The sequence below is a fragment of the Protomyctophum parallelum genome, assembly GCF_964188405.1.
Source record: "Protomyctophum parallelum genome assembly, chromosome: 1".
Classification (NCBI taxonomy): domain Eukaryota; kingdom Metazoa; phylum Chordata; class Actinopteri; order Myctophiformes; family Myctophidae; genus Protomyctophum; species Protomyctophum parallelum.
Genome location: NC_139697.1, coordinates 36497702 through 36518585, shown reverse-complemented (window position 1 = coordinate 36518585; position 20884 = coordinate 36497702). Strand labels below are relative to the sequence as shown.

General features: G+C 38.9%; 1 protein-coding gene across 1 annotated transcript; it reads left to right on the top strand.

Moving 5' to 3' along the window:
- Nucleotides 1-15558: 15558 nt before the first annotated feature.
- On the top strand, nucleotides 15559-20618 carry aqp10b (aquaporin 10b; the record flags this gene model as incomplete). The annotated part of the gene is made up of 6 exons (XM_083779364.1): nucleotides 15559-15645; nucleotides 16653-16779; nucleotides 18020-18157; nucleotides 18414-18532; nucleotides 19918-20135; nucleotides 20429-20618. The coding sequence occupies 6 exons, from the start codon at nucleotides 15559-15561 to the stop codon at nucleotides 20616-20618; spliced, it is 879 nt and encodes a 292-aa protein (XP_083635490.1).
- Nucleotides 20619-20884: the final 266 nt, after the last annotated feature.

The window sequence follows — 20884 nt, the reverse complement described above, 5'->3', positions numbered from 1 at the left end:
ATCATTTTTGAACATGGGCTATAGCCCATATCGTACGGCATACTATAGCACGCCGTTTTTCATCATTTTTGAGGATTTGAAAAAAATGAAAAAAAAAAAAACATGGGTTATAGCCCATCGTTTTTTGAAATTTTGGAAAAAAAAAAAGAACTCGTTTTTCATCATTTTTGAACATGGGCTATAGCCCATACCATACGGCATACTATAGCACGCCATTTTTCATCGTTTTTGAGGATTTGAAAAAAAAAAAATTGAAAAAAATAATAACCTTGTTTTTCATCATTTTTGAACATGGGCTATAGCCCATACCGTACGGCATACTATAGCACGCCGTTTTTCATCATTTTTGAGGATTTGAAAAAAAACAAAAAAAAACAAACATGGGTTATAACCCATCGTTTTTTTTTATTTTGAAAAAAATAATTAACCTCGTTTTTCATCATTTTTGAACATGGGCTATAGCCCATACCGTATGGCATACTATAGCACGCCATTTTTCATCATTTTTGAGGATTTGAAAAAAATGAAAAAAACAAAAAAACATGGGTTATAGCCCATCGTTTTTTAAAAATTTGAAAAATAAAAATTACCTCGTTTTTCATCATTTTTGAACATGGGCTATAGCCCATACCGTACGGCATACTATAGCACGCCGTTTTTCATCATTTTTGAGGATTTGAGGAAAAAAAAAAAAAAAAAAAAAACATGGGTTATAGCCCATCGTTTTTTGATTTTTTTTATTGTATAGCAGTGGCTCACAGCCTCAGCCTGATGACCTCAAAAGTCTCATATCTCCCCTGAGCCATAGGCAGTTGCTTTGGCTTAGTGGTTAAGATGTTGGCCTTCAGTGCAGGTGACCTGTGTTCGATTCCTGGGTGTTACACTCTGATGAACGTGATTCTATGTTCAACTCTTGATTCTTTCAACTTTACTATCTGAAGGTTAACAGTACAAAGAGGCAGATGTTACTGAGTGATGGTGTAGTAGGGGTTATTCCGCACAGAGAGTTCATTTTCAAATCCCACTCTTCCTAAAGTTTAATGCTATTTATTGAGCTTCATTTACTGCTATTCTAGCAGTGGCTCACAGCCTCAGCCTGACTACCTCAAAACTCTAATTGTCGCAGTGGTTAAGATGTTGGCTTTCCACGTGGGAGACCAGGGTTCGATTCCCGTCTGTTACACTATCATATAAAAGAAGACCTCAACAGCGCTAAGAAACATCTGATTAATATGATTCTGTGTTATTTAAACTTTACTAACTGAAGGCTAACAAACAAAAGATCACTTCAAAATTACCAGGAGACTTTGCCTGAGAGTGTCTGACTGATGGTGCAGTGGTCTAATCATCAGGCTTTCAGTACAGACATTCCATGTTCAAGTCCTGTTCCTCCTACAGCTCAATGTTGCAGTAATTTGAACTTTTCAAGGCTTGAATAAAAAATAAAAACTCAAAAGCACCAGGAGACATGTGCTGAATGCCCAAAGGTGCGTTGGCGTAATGGTGTGGAGCGCTTGACCCGTTGCCTCTGCTACAGGCAGTTGGCAGGTTCAAGTCCCATGTCATGACATCAAGGTGCTGGAGGACCATCGGGAGACGGTGCTCTCTCCCCCTGTTTCCTGAGATGTAACGGTTGGGGCTTATGTCTGAAAGAACCCTGTCCAGCTAACCTTTTACCATGAAAATGTCCGATTTAACATACTCTTACCACCTCTCAGTGTGCCCTTTTCCAACTGGCCTGGAAGCCAGACATAAAAGAGGGACTTTCCAACAAAGTTTTGGGCCACCAATCAGGGCCCAGTATGCAAATACACAGCCTATTCTGTCAGATGATGGGTCGTTTTTTCATCATTTTCATATTGGTTTTTGAAATCGTTGCGAAAATCATGAACTATAGTTCATGGTTTTTGTGACGATTATTAAACAAATATACTATAGTGTAGTTTTTTCATTGTCAAAAGTCAAGAAAAATGACATTGCCTTGTCGACGATTATAATCGGGGCCCAAAATACACAGACTATTCTGTCAGATGGGCCAAAATGCATTGCAATTTTATTTGTAAACGTTTGACCTAATTCTTATCTGTAAAATGTTAGGTGGACAGGGTTCTTTCAAACATAACCCCCAACTGCTACTTTTCAGGAAACAGGGGGAGAGAGCACCGTCTCCCGATGGTCCTCACTAGTACCTTGCATGGGACTTGAACCTGCAGGCAGGTGGTAGCAGAGGCTACCGATCAAGCACACCACACCATTGAGCTAAGGCACCTTGGGGCAATCAGCAGATGTCTCCTGGTGCTTATGAGTTTTTATTTTTTATTCTAGCCTTGAAAAGTTCAAATTACTGCAGCATTGGTTGAGTATTAGTTTTGAACCAGTAACCTTTGGATTATGAACCTCAGATTTATCTTTTGAGCCACATCGGCATGTAAGGTACAATCGGGAACTTATATTTAACCAGCCGTTTAGAATTTAGATGGACAGTGAAAATGTTCTTCAGGAGAATTGAACCCGGAATGTTCTGCTTATAAACCCCAGGTTTATCTACGGTGCCACACTGGCATGTGAGGTACAATCGGGAACTTATATTTAACCATCCGTTTAGAATTTAGATGGACAGTTCTGTTTATAAACGTCTAAAACAAGTCTAAAAATAGACGTGTTTTAGACGTCTGTTTTGAGGATATGAAAAAAAAAAAAAAAAACATGGGTTATAGCCCATCGTTTTTTGAAACTTTGAAAAAGAAAAAAAAACTCGTTTTTCATCATTTTTGAACATGGGCTATAGCCCATACCGTACGGCATACTATAGCACGCCATTTTTCATCATTTTTGAGGATTTAAAAAAAAAAAAAAAAAAAAAAACATGGGTTATAGCCCATCGTTTTTTGAAATTTTGGAAAAAAAAATAACCTTGTTTTTCATCATTTTTGAACATGGGCTATAGCCCATATCGTACGGCATACTATAGCACGCCGTTTTTCATCATTTTTGAGGATTTGAAAAAAATGAGAAAAAAAAAAACATGGGTTATAGCCCATCGTTTTTTGAATTTTTGAAAAAAAAAAAAGAACTAGTTTTTCATCATTTTTGAACATGGGCTATAGCCCATACCATACAGCATACTATAGCATGCCATTTTTCATCGTTTTTGAGGATTTGAAAAAAAATAAAATAAAAAAAACATGGGTTATAGCCCATCGTTTTTTGAAATTTTGAAAAAAAAAATAACCTTGTTTTTCATCATTTTTGAACATGGGCTATAGCCCATATCGTACGGCATACTATAGCACGCCGTTTTTCATCATTTTTGAGGATTTGAAAAAAATGAAAAAAAAAAAAACATGGGTTATAACCCATCGTTTTTTTAAATTTTGAAAAAAATAATTAACCTCGTTTTTCATCATTTTTGAACATGGGCTATAGCCCATACCGTATGGCATACTATAGCACGCCGTTTTTCATCATTTTTGAGGATTTGAAAAAAATGAAAAAAAAAAAAACATGGGTTATAACCCATCGTTTTTTTTAATTTTGAAAAAAATAATTAACCTCGTTTTTCATCATTTTTGAACATGGGCTATAGCCCATACCGTATGGCATACTATAGCACGCCGTTTTTCATCATTTTTGAGGATTTGAAAAAAATGAAAAAAAACAAAAAAACATGGGTTATAGCCCATCGTTTTTTTAAATTTTGAGAAAAAAATTAACCTAGTTTTTCTTCATTTTTGAACATGGGCTATAGCCCATACCGTATGGCATACTATAGCACGCCATTTTTCATCATTTTTGAGGATTTAAAAAAAAAAAAAAAAAAAAAAAAAACATGGGTTATAGCCCATCGTTTTTTGAAATTTTGAAAAATAAAAATTACCTTGTTTTTCATCATTTTTGAACATGGGCTATAGCCCATACCGTACGGCATACTATAGCACGCCGTTTTTCATCATTTTTGAGGATTTGAAAAAAATGAAAAAAAACAAAAAAACATGGGTTATAGCCCATCGTTTTTTAAAATTTTGAGAAAAAAATTAACCTAGTTTTTCTTCATTTTTGAACATGGGCTATAGCCCATACCGTATGGCATACTATAGCACGCCATTTTTCATCATTTTTGAGGATTTGAGAAAAATAAAAAAATAAATAAAAACATGGGTTATAGCCCATCGTTTTTTGATTTTTTTTATTGTATAGCAGTGGCTCACAGCCTCAGCCTGATGACCTCAAAAGTCTCATATCTCCCCTGAGCCATAGGCAGTTGCTTTGGCTTAGTGGTTAAGATGTTGGCCTTCAGTGCAGGTGACCTGTGTTCGATTCCTGGGTGTTACACTCTGATGAACGTGATTCTATGTTCAACTCTTGATTCTTTCAACTTTACTATCTGAAGGTTAACAGTACAAAGAGGCAGATGTTACTGAGTGATGGTGTAGTAGGGGTTATTCCGCACAGAGAGTTCATTTTCAAATCCCACTCTTCCTAAAGTTTAATGCTATTTATTGAGCTTCATTTACTGCTATTCTAGCAGTGGCTCACAGCCTCAGCCTGACTACCTCAAAACTCTAATTGTCGCAGTGGTTAAGATGTTGGCTTTCCACGTGGGAGACCAGGGTTCGATTCCCGGCTGTTACACTATCATATAAAAGAAGACCTCAACAGCGCTAAGAAACATCTGATTAATATGATTCTGTGTTATTTAAACTTTACTAACTGAAGGCTAACGAACAAAAGATCACTTCAAAATGACCAGGAGACTTTGCCTGAGAGTGTCTGACTGATGGTGCAATGGTCTAATCATCAGGCTTTCAGTACAGACATTCCATGTTCAAGTCCTGTTCATCCTACAGCTCAATGCTGCAGTAATTTGAACTTTTCAAGGCTTGAATGAAAAATAAAAACTCAAAAGCACCAGGAGACATCTGCTGAATGCCCAAAGGTGCCTTGGCGTAATGGTGTGGAGCGCTTGACCCGTTGCCTCTGCTACAGGCAGTTGGCAGGTTCAAGTCCCATGTCATGACATCAAGGTGCTGGAGGACCATCGGGAGAGGGTGCTCTCTCCCCCTGTTTCCTGAGATGTAACGGTTGGGGCTTATGTCTGAAAGAACCCTGTCCAGCTAACCTTTTACCATGAAAATGTCCAATTTAACATACTCTTACCACCTCTCAGTTTGCCCTTTTCCAACTGGCCTGGAAGCCAGACATAAAAGAGGGACTTTCCAACCAAGTTTTGGCCCAGTATGCAAATACACAGACTATTCTCTCTGTCAGATGATGGGCAAAATTGCTATTTTATTTTTAAACGTTTGACCTAATTCTTATCTGTAAAATTTTAGGTGGACAGGGTTCTTTCAAACATAACCCCCAACTGCTACTTTTCAGGAAACAGGGGGAGAGAGCACCGTCTCCCGATGGTCCTCACTAGTACCTTGCATGGGACTTGAACCTGCAGGCAGGTGGTAGCAGAGGCTACCGATCAAGCACACCACACCATTGAGCTAAGGCACCTTGGGGCAATCAGCAGATGTCTCCTGGTGCTTATGAGTTTTTATTTTTTATTCTAGCCGTGAAAAGTTAAAATTACTGCAGCATTGGTTGAGTATTAGTTTTGAACCAGTAACCTTTGGATTATGAACCTCAGATTTATCTTTTGAGCCACATCGGCATGTAAGGTACAATCGGGAACTTATATTTAACCAGCCGTTTAGAATTTAGATGGACAGTGAAAATGTTCTTCAGGAGAATTGAACCCGGAATGTTCTGCTTATAAACCCCAGGTTTATCTACGGTGCCACACTGGCATGTGAGGTACAATCGGGAACTTATATTTAACCATCCGTTTAGAATTTAGATGGACAGTTCTGTTTATAAACGTCTAAAACAAGTCTAAAAATAGACGTGTTTTAGACGTCTGTTTTGAGGATATGAAAAAAAAAAAAAAAAACATGGGTTATAGCCCATCGTTTTTTGAAACTTTGAAAAAGAAAAAAAAACTCGTTTTTCATCATTTTTGAACATGGGCTATAGCCCATACCGTACGGCATACTATAGCACGCCGTTTTTCATCATTTTTGAGGATTTAAAAAAAAAAAAAAAAAAAAAAACATGGGTTATAGCCCATCGTTTTTTGAAATTTTGGAAAAAAAAATAACCTTGTTTTTCATCATTTTTGAACATGGGCTATAGCCCATATCGTACGGCATACTATAGCACGCCGTTTTTCATCATTTTTGAGGATTTGAAAAAAATGAGAAAAAAAAAAACATGGGTTATAGCCCATCGTTTTTTGAAATTTTGAAAAAAAAAAAAGAACTAGTTTTTCATCATTTTTGAACATGGGCTATAGCCCATACCATACAGCATACTATAGCATGCCATTTTTCATCGTTTTTGAGGATTTGAAAAAAAATAAAATAAAAAAAACATGGGTTATAGCCCATCGTTTTTTGAAATTTTGAAAAAAAAAATAACCTTGTTTTTCATCATTTTTGAACATGGGCTATAGCCCATATCGTACGGCATACTATAGCACGCCGTTTTTCATCATTTTTGAGGATTTGAAAAAAATGAAAAAAAAAAAAACATGGGTTATAACCCATCGTTTTTTTAAATTTTGAAAAAAATAATTAACCTCGTTTTTCATCATTTTTGAACATGGGCTATAGCCCATACCGTATGGCATACTATAGCACGCCGTTTTTCATCATTTTTGAGGATTTGAAAAAAATGAAAAAAAAAAAAACATGGGTTATAACCCATCGTTTTTTTTAATTTTGAAAAAAATAATTAACCTCGTTTTTCATCATTTTTGAACATGGGCTATAGCCCATACCGTATGGCATACTATAGCACGCCGTTTTTCATCATTTTTGAGGATTTTAAAAAAATGAAAAAAAACAAAAAAACATGGGTTATAGCCCATCGTTTTTTTAAATTTTGAGAAAAAAATTAACCTAGTTTTTCTTCATTTTTGAACATGGGCTATAGCCCATACCGTATGGCATACTATAGCACGCCATTTTTCATCATTTTTGAGGATTTAAAAAAAAAAAAAAAAAAAAAAAAAACATGGGTTATAGCCCATCGTTTTTTGAAATTTTGAAAAATAAAAATTACCTCGTTTTTCATCATTTTTGAACATGGGCTATAGCCCATACCGTACGGCATACTATAGCACGCCGTTTTTCATCATTTTTGAGGATTTGAAAAAAATGAAAAAAAACAAAAAAACATGGGTTATAGCCCATCGTTTTTTAAAATTTTGAGAAAAAAATTAACCTAGTTTTTCTTCATTTTTGAACATGGGCTATAGCCCATACCGTATGGCATACTATAGCACGCCATTTTTCATCATTTTTGAGGATTTGAGAAAAATAAAAAAATAAATAAAAACATGGGTTATAGCCCATCGTTTTTTGATTTTTTTTATTGTATAGCAGTGGCTCACAGCCTCAGCCTGATGACCTCAAAAGTCTCATATCTCCCCTGAGCCATAGGCAGTTGCTTTGGCTTAGTGGTTAAGATGTTGGCCTTCAGTGCAGGTGACCTGTGTTCGATTCCTGGGTGTTACACTCTGATGAACGTGATTCTATGTTCAACTCTTGATTCTTTCAACTTTACTATCTGAAGGTTAACAGTACAAAGAGGCAGATGTTACTGAGTGATGGTGTAGTAGGGGTTATTCCGCACAGAGAGTTCATTTTCAAATCCCACTCTTCCTAAAGTTTAATGCTATTTATTGAGCTTCATTTACTGCTATTCTAGCAGTGGCTCACAGCCTCAGCCTGACTACCTCAAAACTCTAATTGTCGCAGTGGTTAAGATGTTGGCTTTCCACGTGGGAGACCAGGGTTCGATTCCCGGCTGTTACACTATCATATAAAAGAAGACCTCAACAGCGCTAAGAAACATCTGATTAATATGATTCTGTGTTATTTAAACTTTACTAACTGAAGGCTAACGAACAAAAGATCACTTCAAAATGACCAGGAGACTTTGCCTGAGAGTGTCTGACTGATGGTGCAATGGTCTAATCATCAGGCTTTCAGTACAGACATTCCATGTTCAAGTCCTGTTCATCCTACAGCTCAATGCTGCAGTAATTTGAACTTTTCAAGGCTTGAATGAAAAATAAAAACTCAAAAGCACCAGGAGACATCTGCTGAATGCCCAAAGGTGCCTTGGCGTAATGGTGTGGAGCGCTTGACCCGTTGCCTCTGCTACAGGCAGTTGGCAGGTTCAAGTCCCATGTCATGACATCAAGGTGCTGGAGGACCATCGGGAGAGGGTGCTCTCTCCCCCTGTTTCCTGAGATGTAACGGTTGGGGCTTATGTCTGAAAGAACCCTGTCCAGCTAACCTTTTACCATGAAAATGTCCAATTTAACATACTCTTACCACCTCTCAGTTTGCCCTTTTCCAACTGGCCTGGAAGCCAGACATAAAAGAGGGACTTTCCAACCAAGTTTTGGCCCAGTATGCAAATACACAGACTATTCTCTCTGTCAGATGATGGGCAAAATTGCTATTTTATTTTTAAACGTTTGACCTAATTCTTATCTGTAAAATTTTAGGTGGACAGGGTTCTTTCAAACATAACCCCCAACTGCTACTTTTCAGGAAACAGGGGGAGAGAGCACCGTCTCCCGATGGTCCTCACTAGTACCTTGCATGGGACTTGAACCTGCAGGCAGGTGGTAGCAGAGGCTACCGATCAAGCACACCACACCATTGAGCTAAGGCACCTTGGGGCAATCAGCAGATGTCTCCTGGTGCTTATGAGTTTTTATTTTTTATTCTAGCCGTGAAAAGTTAAAATTACTGCAGCATTGGTTGAGTATTAGTTTTGAACCAGTAACCTTTGGATTATGAACCTCAGATTTATCTTTTGAGCCACATCGGCATGTAAGGTACAATCGGGAACTTATATTTAACCAGCCGTTTAGAATTTAGATGGACAGTGAAAATGTTCTTCAGGAGAATTGAACCCGGAATGTTCTGCTTATAAACCCCAGGTTTATCTACGGTGCCACACTGGCATGTGAGGTACAATCGGGAACTTATATTTAACCATCCGTTTAGAATTTAGATGGACAGTTCTGTTTATAAACGTCTAAAACAAGTCTAAAAATAGACGTGTTTTAGACGTCTGTTTTGAGGATATGAAAAAAAAACAAAAAAACATGGGTTATAGCCCATCGTTTTTTGAAACTTTGAAAAAAAAAAAAAACTTGTTTTTCATCATTTTTGAACATGGGCTATAGCCCATACCGTACGGCATTAAAAAAAAAAAAAAAAAAAAAAAAAAACAATGGGCCATCGTTTTTTTTTTCTTTTTCATTTCTTTCAAATCCTCAAAAATGATGAAAAACGGCATGCTATAGTATGCCGTACTGTATGGGCTATAGCCCATGGTCAAAAATCAAAAATCAAAAATGATGAAAAACGAGGATAATTTCTTTTCATCATTTTTGACCATGGGCTATAGCCCATACCGTACGGCATACTATAGCACGCCGTTTATCATCATTATTGAGGATTTTTAAAAAATGAAAAAAGAAAAAAAAAACATGGGTTATAGCCCATCGTTTTTTTTAATGTTGAAAGAAATAATTAACCTCGTTTTTCATCATTTTTGAACATGGGCTATAGCCCATATGAAAATGATGAAAAAACGACATACTATAGTTCATGGTTTTGGCCCATCATCTGACAGAATAGGCTGTGTATTTGCATACTGGGCCCTGATTGGTGGCCCAAAACTTTGTTGGAAAGTCCCTCTTTTATGTCTGGCTTCCAGGCCAGTTGGAAAAGGGCACACTGAGAGGTGGTAAGAGTATGTTAAATTGGACATTTTCATGGTAAAAGGTTAGCTGGACAGGGTTCTTTCAGACATAAGCCCCAACCGTTACATCTCAGGAAACAGGGGGAGAGAGCACCGTCTCCCAATGGTCCTCCAGCACCTTGATGTCATGACATGGGACTTGAACCTGCCAACTGCCTGTAGCAGAGGCAACGGGTCAAGCGCTCCACACCATTACGCCAACGCACCTTTGGGCATTCAGCACATGTCTCCTGGTGCTTTTGAGTTTTTATTTTTTATTCAAGCCTTGAAAAGTTCAAATTACTGCAACATTGAGCTGTAGGAGGAACATGACTTGAACATGGAATGTCTGTACTGAAAGCCTGATGATTAGACCACTGCACCATCAGTCAGACACTCTCAGGCAAAGTCTCCTGGTAATTTTGAAGTGATCTTTTGTTTGTTAGCCTTCAGTTAGTAAAGTTTAAATAACACAGAATCATATTAATCAGATGTTTCTTAGCGCTGTTGAGGTCTTCTTTTATATGATAGTGTAACAGCCGGGAATCGAACCCTGGTCTCCCACGTGGAAAGCCAACATCTTAACCACTGCGACAATTAGAGTTTTGAGGTAGTCAGGCTGAGGCTGTGAGCCACTGCTAGAATAGCAGTAAATGAAGCTCAATAACTAGCATTAAACTTTAGGAAGAGTGGGATTTGAAAATGAACTCTCTGTGCGGAATAACCCCTACTACACCATCACTCAGTAACATCTGCCTCTTTGTACTGTTAACCTTCAGATAGTAAAGTTGAAAGAATCAAGAGTTGAACATAGAATCACGTTCATCAGAGTGTAACACCCAGGAATCGAACACAGGTCACCTGCACTGAAGGCCAACATCTTAACCACTAAGCCAAAGCAACTGCCTATGGCTCAGGGGAGATATGAGACTTTTGAGGTCATCAGGCTGAGGCTGAAAAAACGATGGGCTATAACCCATGTTTTTTTTGTTTGTTTTTTTCGAATCCTCAAAAATGATGAAAAACGGCGTGCTATAGTATGCCGTACGGTATGGGCTAAAGCCCATGGTCAAAAATGATGAAAAACGAGGTAATTTTTTTTTTTCAAAAATTCAAAAAACGATGGGCTATAACCCATGTTTTATTTATTTTTTCATTTTTTTCAAAAATGATGAAAAACGGCGTGCTACAGTATGCCGTACGATATGGGCTATTAGACGAGCGTCTAAAAATGGGATAAAAAACGTCTAAAAATAGACGTCTAAAACACGTCTAAAAATAGACGTGTTTTAGACGTCTATTTTTAGACGTTTTTTAGACGTCTATTTTTAGACGTTTTTAATCCCATTTTTAGACACACGTCTAATAGCCGGCTATTGCTCAGTGGGATGGTCAAAAATGATGAAAAACGAGGATAAAAAAAAAATCTTAAAAAACGATGGGCTATAACCCATGTTTTGATTTTTTACATTTTTTTAAATCCTCAAATTATGAAAAACGACGTGCTATAGTATGCCGTACGGTATGGGCTATAGCCCATGTTCAAAAATGATGTAATTGTTTTTTTCCAAAATTTCAAAAAACGATGGGCTATAACCCATGTTTTTTTAATTTTTTTAATTTTTTCAAATCCTCAAAAATGATGAAAAACGAGGATAAAAAAAAAATCTTAAAAAACGTGCTATAGTATGCCGTACGGTATGGGCTATAGCCCATGTTCAAAAATGATGAAAAACGAGGTTAATGTTTTTTTTCAAAAATTCAAAAAATGATTGGCTATAACCCATGTTTTTTGATTTTTTTAAAAAATTTCAAATCCTCAAAAATGATGAAAAACGGCATGCTATAGTATGCCGTGTGGTATGGGCCATAGCCCATGGTCAAAAATGACTATAGTCTGTCGTTTTTCATGATTGGAGGATTTCAAAATCACTCCGAGGTCCATGGTCTGAGTGATTTTCACCTTTTTGTCAAATTCTCCGATAGTGGAAAAATGCCACACCCTTCACCCGGACGGCATACTGAAAAACGAGGACCATGGTCTTCCACTCTGCAGTTCCATGGACCTCTAATATGGACCCCCAAATGACTGCCGAGTGAGACAGTGCATGTGACCGTGGACCACGCCTCTTCACGGGGGACAATCAAACGTGTGACCGTGGATACCTCCTCACAGAGAACGACCATGGATTACTACACTATATCTTAATATGCTCATACATTATCTGACAACATTGCTATACCACATTATCTTACACCATTATTATTGCTACTAGTTGTATTTGCCTGCATCTTCTTCCCCTTCTTTCTATGCTTCTAACTGGGAGAAGCATTTCCCGTCTGTGCCAATACTGTATATTGTACAATACACTTCAGATGGTCGACATCTCGTTAAATTTTTTATTTTATTGTTGTAGTCTCGTAAAATATTCTAATTCATTTAGATAGGAGCTGTACACAATAATCAAGATTAAAACAAAAAAGGTTAATACTTCACTTTATGCACAATTAATTGAGAATGTATGAAAGTTTTATTAATTATATTACGGAAAGAAAATCTTACAAAATAATCCAATTACATGGGATGGACCTGTCTGTATAGTAAACCCACAAATATTACAGTGTCATTTTTTTGACTTATTTATTTTACTTGTGATGTATCGGTATAGGGCCAAAGTTCATGTGTAGAAATGTTTGGGCATTTTGATTAAAGATCCCGGGAGGAGATAAAATTCAAAATAGGTGATCTAAGGTCAAAAGTCAGAACATGAAAGTGAGGACATATGGGTATCAAAGTTGTATTGCTCACGGTCAAAAGGTTCATGAGTTTTGCCCGTTTAAAGTCTGCATTTTCAGTTGAGTGCTATGCCACCCATTGGCCGATGGTGGTGGGCTTCGCGTCCTCACCGTTTGGCATTGCCCTCGAGGTTGTTCCGATCAGATGGGGTGATCAGAAATCAGGGCCAATCGTCATTTTCAAATTATTGGAATCTGATCGGGAGCCAAAAAAAAAAAAGCTAACACAGTATGTGTGACCAGACTGAGACTGCCATCGCGCAAATTCCAGCTTTTCATATAGTTTTGTGAAAACCCGACAGAACGGTTCAGCCAGAACTGCCATTTTGATGGAAGGAGAAGAGAAAAATAGGGGCCAAGAGTCCCTTTGGGCTTGGTCCTTAAATGGACTTGTAACGCAACTGTAGGGAGTACAAACACAGTAAAGAACCTGGGGGTCATCTATGAAAAGGAAACACAATGAGCAGAAAATGAACCATGTAAATACAACAAATTGAGGGCACCGCAGGGAGTTGAACCCCATTCTGGTAAACCAGTAGTACCACACCAGTGCCTTAGTTGGTTTTGTTGTAATTTACAGGTCCAAAAGCAATCATTCACAACAATTTGAATCATAACTGACTATAAATGATAGCCATGATTATGTCTTTATACAATTGAAATCCAGAAGACTCACTCCACAAATAGGCTACCTTAAGGAAAACTCCTCAGACATACTAAGATTTCGCCTACTGACTGGCATGAATTAAGTTTTTGCTGCAAATGGCAGCATAAATAAATCACATCAAGTGATCTGAACTGACGGGATGAAGCTTCACTCGCACATTATAAAAGACATCACATCACATACCTAACCCTAACTTCATCATGTGATGTGGGGGATGATGACTTACTCACAAATGTGAAATGATACGAGACATAAACACACATCACATACCGGGCCTGTGTTCATATGTGATGTGGGCTTAGATGAGGCTTTACTCACAAATTAGAACTGATTATAGCACCAACAATAGTCTTATGACCTAGAGGTTTGCTGCTGGACTTCACTTTAAGCACTTAATGAACAAGAACAAAACAAAAAGATTCTTGGTCTCTGCCCAAGGTCTTAGGTTTGTGGCCAGTTCTTCTAGCCAGTTGTCCCACATTTTAATTTTAAAATCGACATGTAAAGTGTCAAACAAATGTTTGGTCAAACCATGTGACTTCCATTGGAAATGCATTGTGTTAGACAAGACAAATGTTTCACACAAACATATGTTCTGTGCTCTGCCTTTGTTTGATGGCCTCCTCAATGCCTTGCCAATGGAAGTCACACGGTTTGACCAAACATTTGTTTGATGGAGGGGAGGGGGACAGAACACAGCCATCAAACAAATGTTTGCTCAAACCATGTGACTTCCATTGGAAAAGCATTGAGGCGGCCAGCAAACACAGGCAGGGCAACAGAACATGTGTTCTTTATGTGTGAATGAGGCCTAAAAGGACAAACATTCCTGACATTGTCATCCATTTAGTGTCACAATAAACAGTCCTATAAATCCTCTTATGTTTAAACAATAAACAGTCCTATAAATCCTCTAATGTCTAAACAATAACAGTGTTAAAGGATAAAACCGTGTTTCTCAAACAAACGCTTCTTACCTTGGAACAAACAGCTTGGCTCCCAGACAGCATGTAGTAAAACAGCCTGGATCCCAAACCACACAGCATGCTGGGAAACACAACATGGCCGCTCCTATTTAAATCTAAAGCCCCGCCCACTGGATCCGGTCACCTGTTCAACTAGTCCGTCCGTCATTGGTCCGTTGGTCAGAGTGATAAGTGATCACCCACTGTTGATCATCACAGCTGTGTGCACACACACGCACGCATGCACATGCATTATTTAATCTACAACTGCCATCAAATCAAACTGATTAAAGAAAAATCACACCCATGTGAAATGAGAGGCTCTCTTAGCATGATGTAACATGTCGATTTGCGAGAATTTAAAGGGATATTTCACTTTAAAAAAAACTTTTGGTCATTTCATTGTCTACCCAGGCTTTGTCTAACCTGTATGTGAACACCCCAGACAGTTTTTAAGTTGCTTGATTCAGTATTTATTTAGATATTATTATTTGATATTAATTTGAACCTAACCCAACCTTTGGATTGGAAGGCCTCTCCTTTACACCTGCACCACTAGGCTTTTCAGTTTTCACACTAATGGAATGTTCTTTTCAAAAGATGAAGTTCCACAGCTAACTAAATTATTTTTTACAAACAATTAGATACATAATGAAGGTATAACTGAAGGTGAATTCCCATTATTTATACATTTCCACTGAGCATTTACTAATCAAGTAAATGGTCTAAACGGCGTGTGCAGTATTTATACGATTGTTGTTTGTTCTAGTGGCTTCATTTAACAGTATGCACCAGCACCATTAACCAAGTAAATAATTCTCAAGACTATTAATCCTGTCCCCCATTCTCATAATCGTATAACTGTTTGAATCAGAGGTGAGATCCTGCAATGCTGGTCATTTAGTGACAACTCAGTGCCAGTACCAATATACTTCTTAATCAGTTTTGTTACTATTTGGAACTTGTTGCACGTTGTTAATATCATTGTAGATATGGATCAGAGCACTCAAGTAGCATCTCATTGTAATTTTGTTTACATGCAAATGATAACATTGCTAAAAGCACACTTTCGTAGTGGGACGTACTGTAGCTCTGTGTTGAGCTTGAGGTGCCAGTATACAAAGTAAACTACTCTCCTTTAATGTGCACAGGCACACCATCTCAGCCATGTCATAAAGCGCATGACATAGTCCATAACCTGAGTATGAAAGGGCAAGCCCTACTCAATGAGCCAGCTAGTTTGAACTGCTGACTGGGTTGCAGACCTCAATGGCGGTACTGTTTTGAAAATTGGCCACTCGCACCATGGGGATGGAACACATCCTTAAGAAATGTCAGATCAGAAACCAACTGGCCAGGGAGTGCCTGGCTGAATGCCTTGGTGTCTACATCTTAATTGTGAGTACTTTCTGATATAAGTTGTATGTATATGTTTTTAAAGGAAATAAAGGAGAGGTGATAATGTGGCTGGTAGATGTCTTTGATGTCTATGACGAGTCAGCAGTTTCATCACACAGGTGCATGCTTGTGTGTGTGTGTGTGTGTGTGTGTGTGTGTGTGTGTGTGTGTGTGTGTGTGTGTGTGTGTGTGTGTGTGTGTGTGTGTGTGTGTGTGTGTGTGTGTGTGTGTGTGTGTGTGTGTGTGTGTGTGTGTGTGTGTGGTGATATGTTATCTTGTCAGATTGTCAAAGGAATCAGTGGAAGAGATGTTGATGCCGTAATTTCAAATTCAAATTGATCATTATGGATTTAAGATGCAACCACTGCTACAGCAAATACATGCTGATCATTTGAATAGATCTCATGCCATGGTGCACATACCTTCCCTTATAGTATAAGGGAAGGCTTAAATCCATAATGATCCATTTGAATTTGAAACAAATTCAACATAGAATTCAACATAGAATTCCAGTGCTCTGCGATTATCATTTGATTTCAGAGTAAACTTCAATGTTATTCATCCTTAGCGAATTTCTATATAGTCAATTCATAGTTTAGCGTTGTTCGTCATGTAGTGAAATATTATGTCATGTAGTGAAATATTTCTATGATTCTTTCTGAATTGAACGTATACAAATATACACCGCCTCACTGTCTCGTTTTGGCGCAATTAGTGGACATTCACAATAGCTAACCAAGGACTTTGATCCCAAACAGCAAGGAATATGGAGACATACAATGAGGGAAGGAGAGTGAATAGGGTCATCATGATCATAATTGAGATAGTCAAATTTCTTTATTTTCCTTTAGCAGTTGTTTTGACTTTATTGACAATGGATAGATTGCTTCCTGGGGCCATTACATTACAGAATAAAGAGTGAATGTATGTTTGGCGCTTTGAGATGTTAGATACAGTATCTTCTTTTCTACTGATGCATCTATTGTCATTGTTCTTTACAATTGTAGCTGTTTGGATGTGGCGCCGTTGCTCAGGTGACAACAAGTCAGGAGAAGAATGGGCAGTACCTGTCAATCAATCTAGGCTTCGCTCTCGGAGTAACATTTGGAATCTTTGTGTCCCGGGGGGTGTCGGGTAAGAAGTGATGTGTTGTAAACAGACTTTTACAAGGGGGAGGGGCTATGACGTGTGTGTGTGTGTGTGTGTGTGTGTGTGTGTGTGTGTGTGTGTGTGTGGGGGGGGGGTACAGCATGCACTGTTGCAGCTCGATATCTTTGTATTTGGGTCCAACAGACAAACATGCAGGGCTGAAATAGGCACCAAGTGGCACGTATGACATCAGTACTATCACAGTACTGTGATGTCAGGCTCCATATTTTGGTAAAGTTTCAGTCCAAGATTCCTTTCCCTTAACTTCCAGTATTGAAATGAATGTTTAAAATAAGTTAGATATTAAAGTATAAAACATTTCAGAAAGGTGCCTGTGACCTTCCTCGGATCATAACACATCGCTATGGAAAGTTGGGTGATTGAGCATGGTTAACCCATTCTGACCTGAGATCAGATTCATAACGAGGTTTCCGCCGGACACACACTGGTCTGATGAACCCATTCTGACCTGAGATCAGATTCTAAAAATGTCAGTCGCTCTTCGATTTTTCAAAAATAGCAGACCTACAAGCTCGTATCGCGCCACTCGGTGGCGCGATATGAGCTTGTAGATCTGCTATTTTTCAATAGCTAAAGCATAACATGATGCTGACACCAAAATGGGTGCCCGTTCAGAATGGGTTAATCACCCGACAAATAGTCAGATAGACATTAGATTTCTTTAGTTAAACATTTCATACAGGTGCCCATGACCTCAGATAACATTATAGATATAATCAGATAGATTATAACACAACTATGACAAGTTCCAGCTCATTTTGACCTGCGGTGTTGGCTGGGCGTGATAAAAGATAAGATATAGATTTCAACCAGATTATACCTGTAGACTATACTAAAATCTGTCCAGGCTCGACCTACCTAAACTGTAATAAAAAAAATTAGTATGAGAATGTACAGAATATAATCTAAGAATAATTTAGCAACCATGATATTATACAGTAAGCCTATATACACAACATCTACAATGTTACTGTAATGGTCAACATTTTCTGCATGTGCTAATACGTTTTTCCATTCTCCTGTCTAGCTTGTTCTTGATCAAGTCTTTGTTAGTTGATTTTTATAATCTTGTGAGATTGTACACCTTAAATGATTGGTATCTGCATGATTATTTAATTGACAGAAACTGTTATTGTGGGCTGTATTATATACTTTGTAAAAGCAGGTGTCACTATTGTAAAGTGTTTTTTAAATTCTCTCCAAGGCGCTCATCTGAACCCTGCCGTATCTCTGAGCCTCTGCTTTTTGGGCAGACATTCATGGATAAAGCTGCCCTTCTATGTCTTTTTCCAAATCCTTGGAGCCTTCCTGGCTGCAGCCACCATCGGCCTGCAATACTATGGTGAGCTATCAGGAATGAATAGTTTACCATCTATCTATAAACAGGAATACACCTGGAGAAATAAGACACCAAGTCTGTTGTAGATGTGTACCTCTAAATAAAAAATATCTTTACATGACCGTAGTCAAGTAAAACTATATCAGAACCACGGGCCCTCTAACAACACCAGCAGGAGCCTGGTTTGCATTGTGGACCATATAGTCCCAACCCAGTGGTTATGCCTGTGCACCATGGGCTTGTGTGTTTGCTTTAACAGATGCCATCCAGTCATACAGTGGCGGTGAGCTGACTGTGAGCGGTCCCAAATCAACAGCTGGCATTTTCTGCACCTACCCTGCTGACTACCTCAGTGCATGGGGAGGCATCATGGACCAGGTCCAAGTACCTTCATATTATTCCCTTGTCCATTCCGCTTAATTTTTATTTTTTTTAACTTTACAATTTAGGCATTTAGCAGACGCTCTTAATCCAGAGCGATTTACATTAAGCAAGAACTAAAACGATACATCATATACATAAAGACTAGTTATCATGAATCATACGTAAACTAAGAACATATCAGTGGAATATTTCTATATAATAATTAAACTATGCATATATACTATATAGTGCTATGTCTACATAAAATGCTATCTAAGTTACATAAGTTGAGCCTTTGCATTCGCCTGTAAGGTCGTTGGGATAGGGCGAGTGCTACAGCAAGTGCTACGGGCCAAGATGGTCTGAAGAGGTGGGTTTTCAGACTACGGTGGAAGATTGGGAGTGAGTCTGCAGCTCTGATTGTAATGGGAAGTGCATTCCATAGTTTTGGAGCCAGAAGGGAGAAGAGTTTGGGACGTGTGGAGCATTGTCCCGGCGTTTTTAGTGAAGGTACTTCCAGCTTTAGTGAGAAAGTCAATAATGGAAGGCTGGTTGGGAGACAATGCAAGAGAAACACAGGACGTACAACTTTCAAATCCAGGCCAGCAGGGGGCATACGTGGCTCAGAAGTCTCTAGCTTCCCAGCCTCAATGCCTTCTACAGGTAGTGTCTTCTGCATGGATGCTATTCTCTTTTATTATGTATAAATAGTTGAAATACCAGAGGTTAGTCTTAGCCTAGTAGGGGCCAATTTTTACACTCAGTTAAATTACCACAGGATTTTATTGTGTATGTTCTGGTCAGTTCGAACTGGAGAAATATTCAGGATAAATAGAATTGTCTATAACTAAAAACATTGCATGGATGCACCTGGGACGTATCCTCAGTGATGTATCCCAAGGTCATCAGGGCTTCGGGTCTCTCAAACATCCTACCCCTCACTCAGGCGACCCAGGTGATCAAGTCTCGACTTCCCAGTAGCTACCCTCGATCAGTCCCGTTAAGACCAAGGCCACACAATCCGTTGGAACCACTCCAGAGCTACTCTGCCGGGGCTGGGAGGAGGTACGCTTCTGGCGCATTGAAGGACTAGTTGTGGGTTGACTCCTGTCCGGGCCCCTCCTAAGTCTCACCAGGTCCACTCCTGCTCTCACCAGGCCCAGGACCTGTCTATAGCCTACCGGTCTATATTCCTCCTAAAACATACAAATACGTTTACACATAAGTCCTATAGATGCAGTATATTGGGTAAGTGACAAAATAGGATTGGCAAACATGAAATTTCAAACCCCAATCTCCTCAGTGGTTGGTAGCCTACTTCACCCCTGTGCCACACAGGACTGATTGCTAAATAAATAGTAATAAGATGTGAACCGTTGTATTATGTAATTTCCATGCAGGTCATAGGTACCGCTGTTCTGCTGGTGTGTCTCCTGGCTCTGGGGGACCACAACAACTCGCCGTGTCCTCCTGGTCTAGAGCCGGTCCTGGTGGGAGCACTGGTTTTGGCCATCGGGGTCTCTATGGGATCCAACAGTGGCTACGCCATCAACCCTGCCAGGGACCTCGGGCCTCGTGTGTTCACATACATCGCTGGCTGGGGAGTTGACGTGTTTCGGTTAGTGATTATTCTCTTCAATAGTAACCCCCTTTGCTTTGACCATGGTGTTGAATAATAGAACAACCATGGAAATATGTCACAAAACTTGCATTTTGTCAGTCTATTTAACCAATGATTGTAATTTCCATGTATAGTAAGACTATTATAGTAATGAGCCATTATAGTAAGACCAAAGTATTTAGCCATTAACATGATAAATCCTTGTCTTTCGTTCTCTAATCTCAGGAATTAATTACTTTAAAGAATCTAATTAAATTTCTGACCTCACCCGGTCTCAACACCATTTCCAGGGCTGGCGATGGGTGGTGGTGGGTGCCCATTGTGGCCACCTGTATCGGAGCCCTGCTGGGATCACTGGTCTATGAGCTACTGATTGAAGTCCACCATCCACTGAGTTGCTCTGAGCTCCAACCCAGAGTTCAGGAGGCTGTTGAGTGCAAGGAGGTGGAGCTTGAAGGTGCCATTGGACATCGATTTTGAGGAAAACCCAGGGAGACGCAGAACACCACCATGCAAAACTAGTATTTATAATCTTATCGTGTATTACTGTATTCCCTAAGGAAATAATGTTGATTGATAGTAAACACTGGGACTATACAATAACATGGTTTTTGATTGCTGTGCTGTGAACGCACCACCACCACCTCACCTTTTATGTAAACACATTGCGACTGACAAAATAGAACCAGTTTCCTTCTTACTTTCACACCTGTAAACAGGAAAGATCTGAATATTTCTTCCATCGA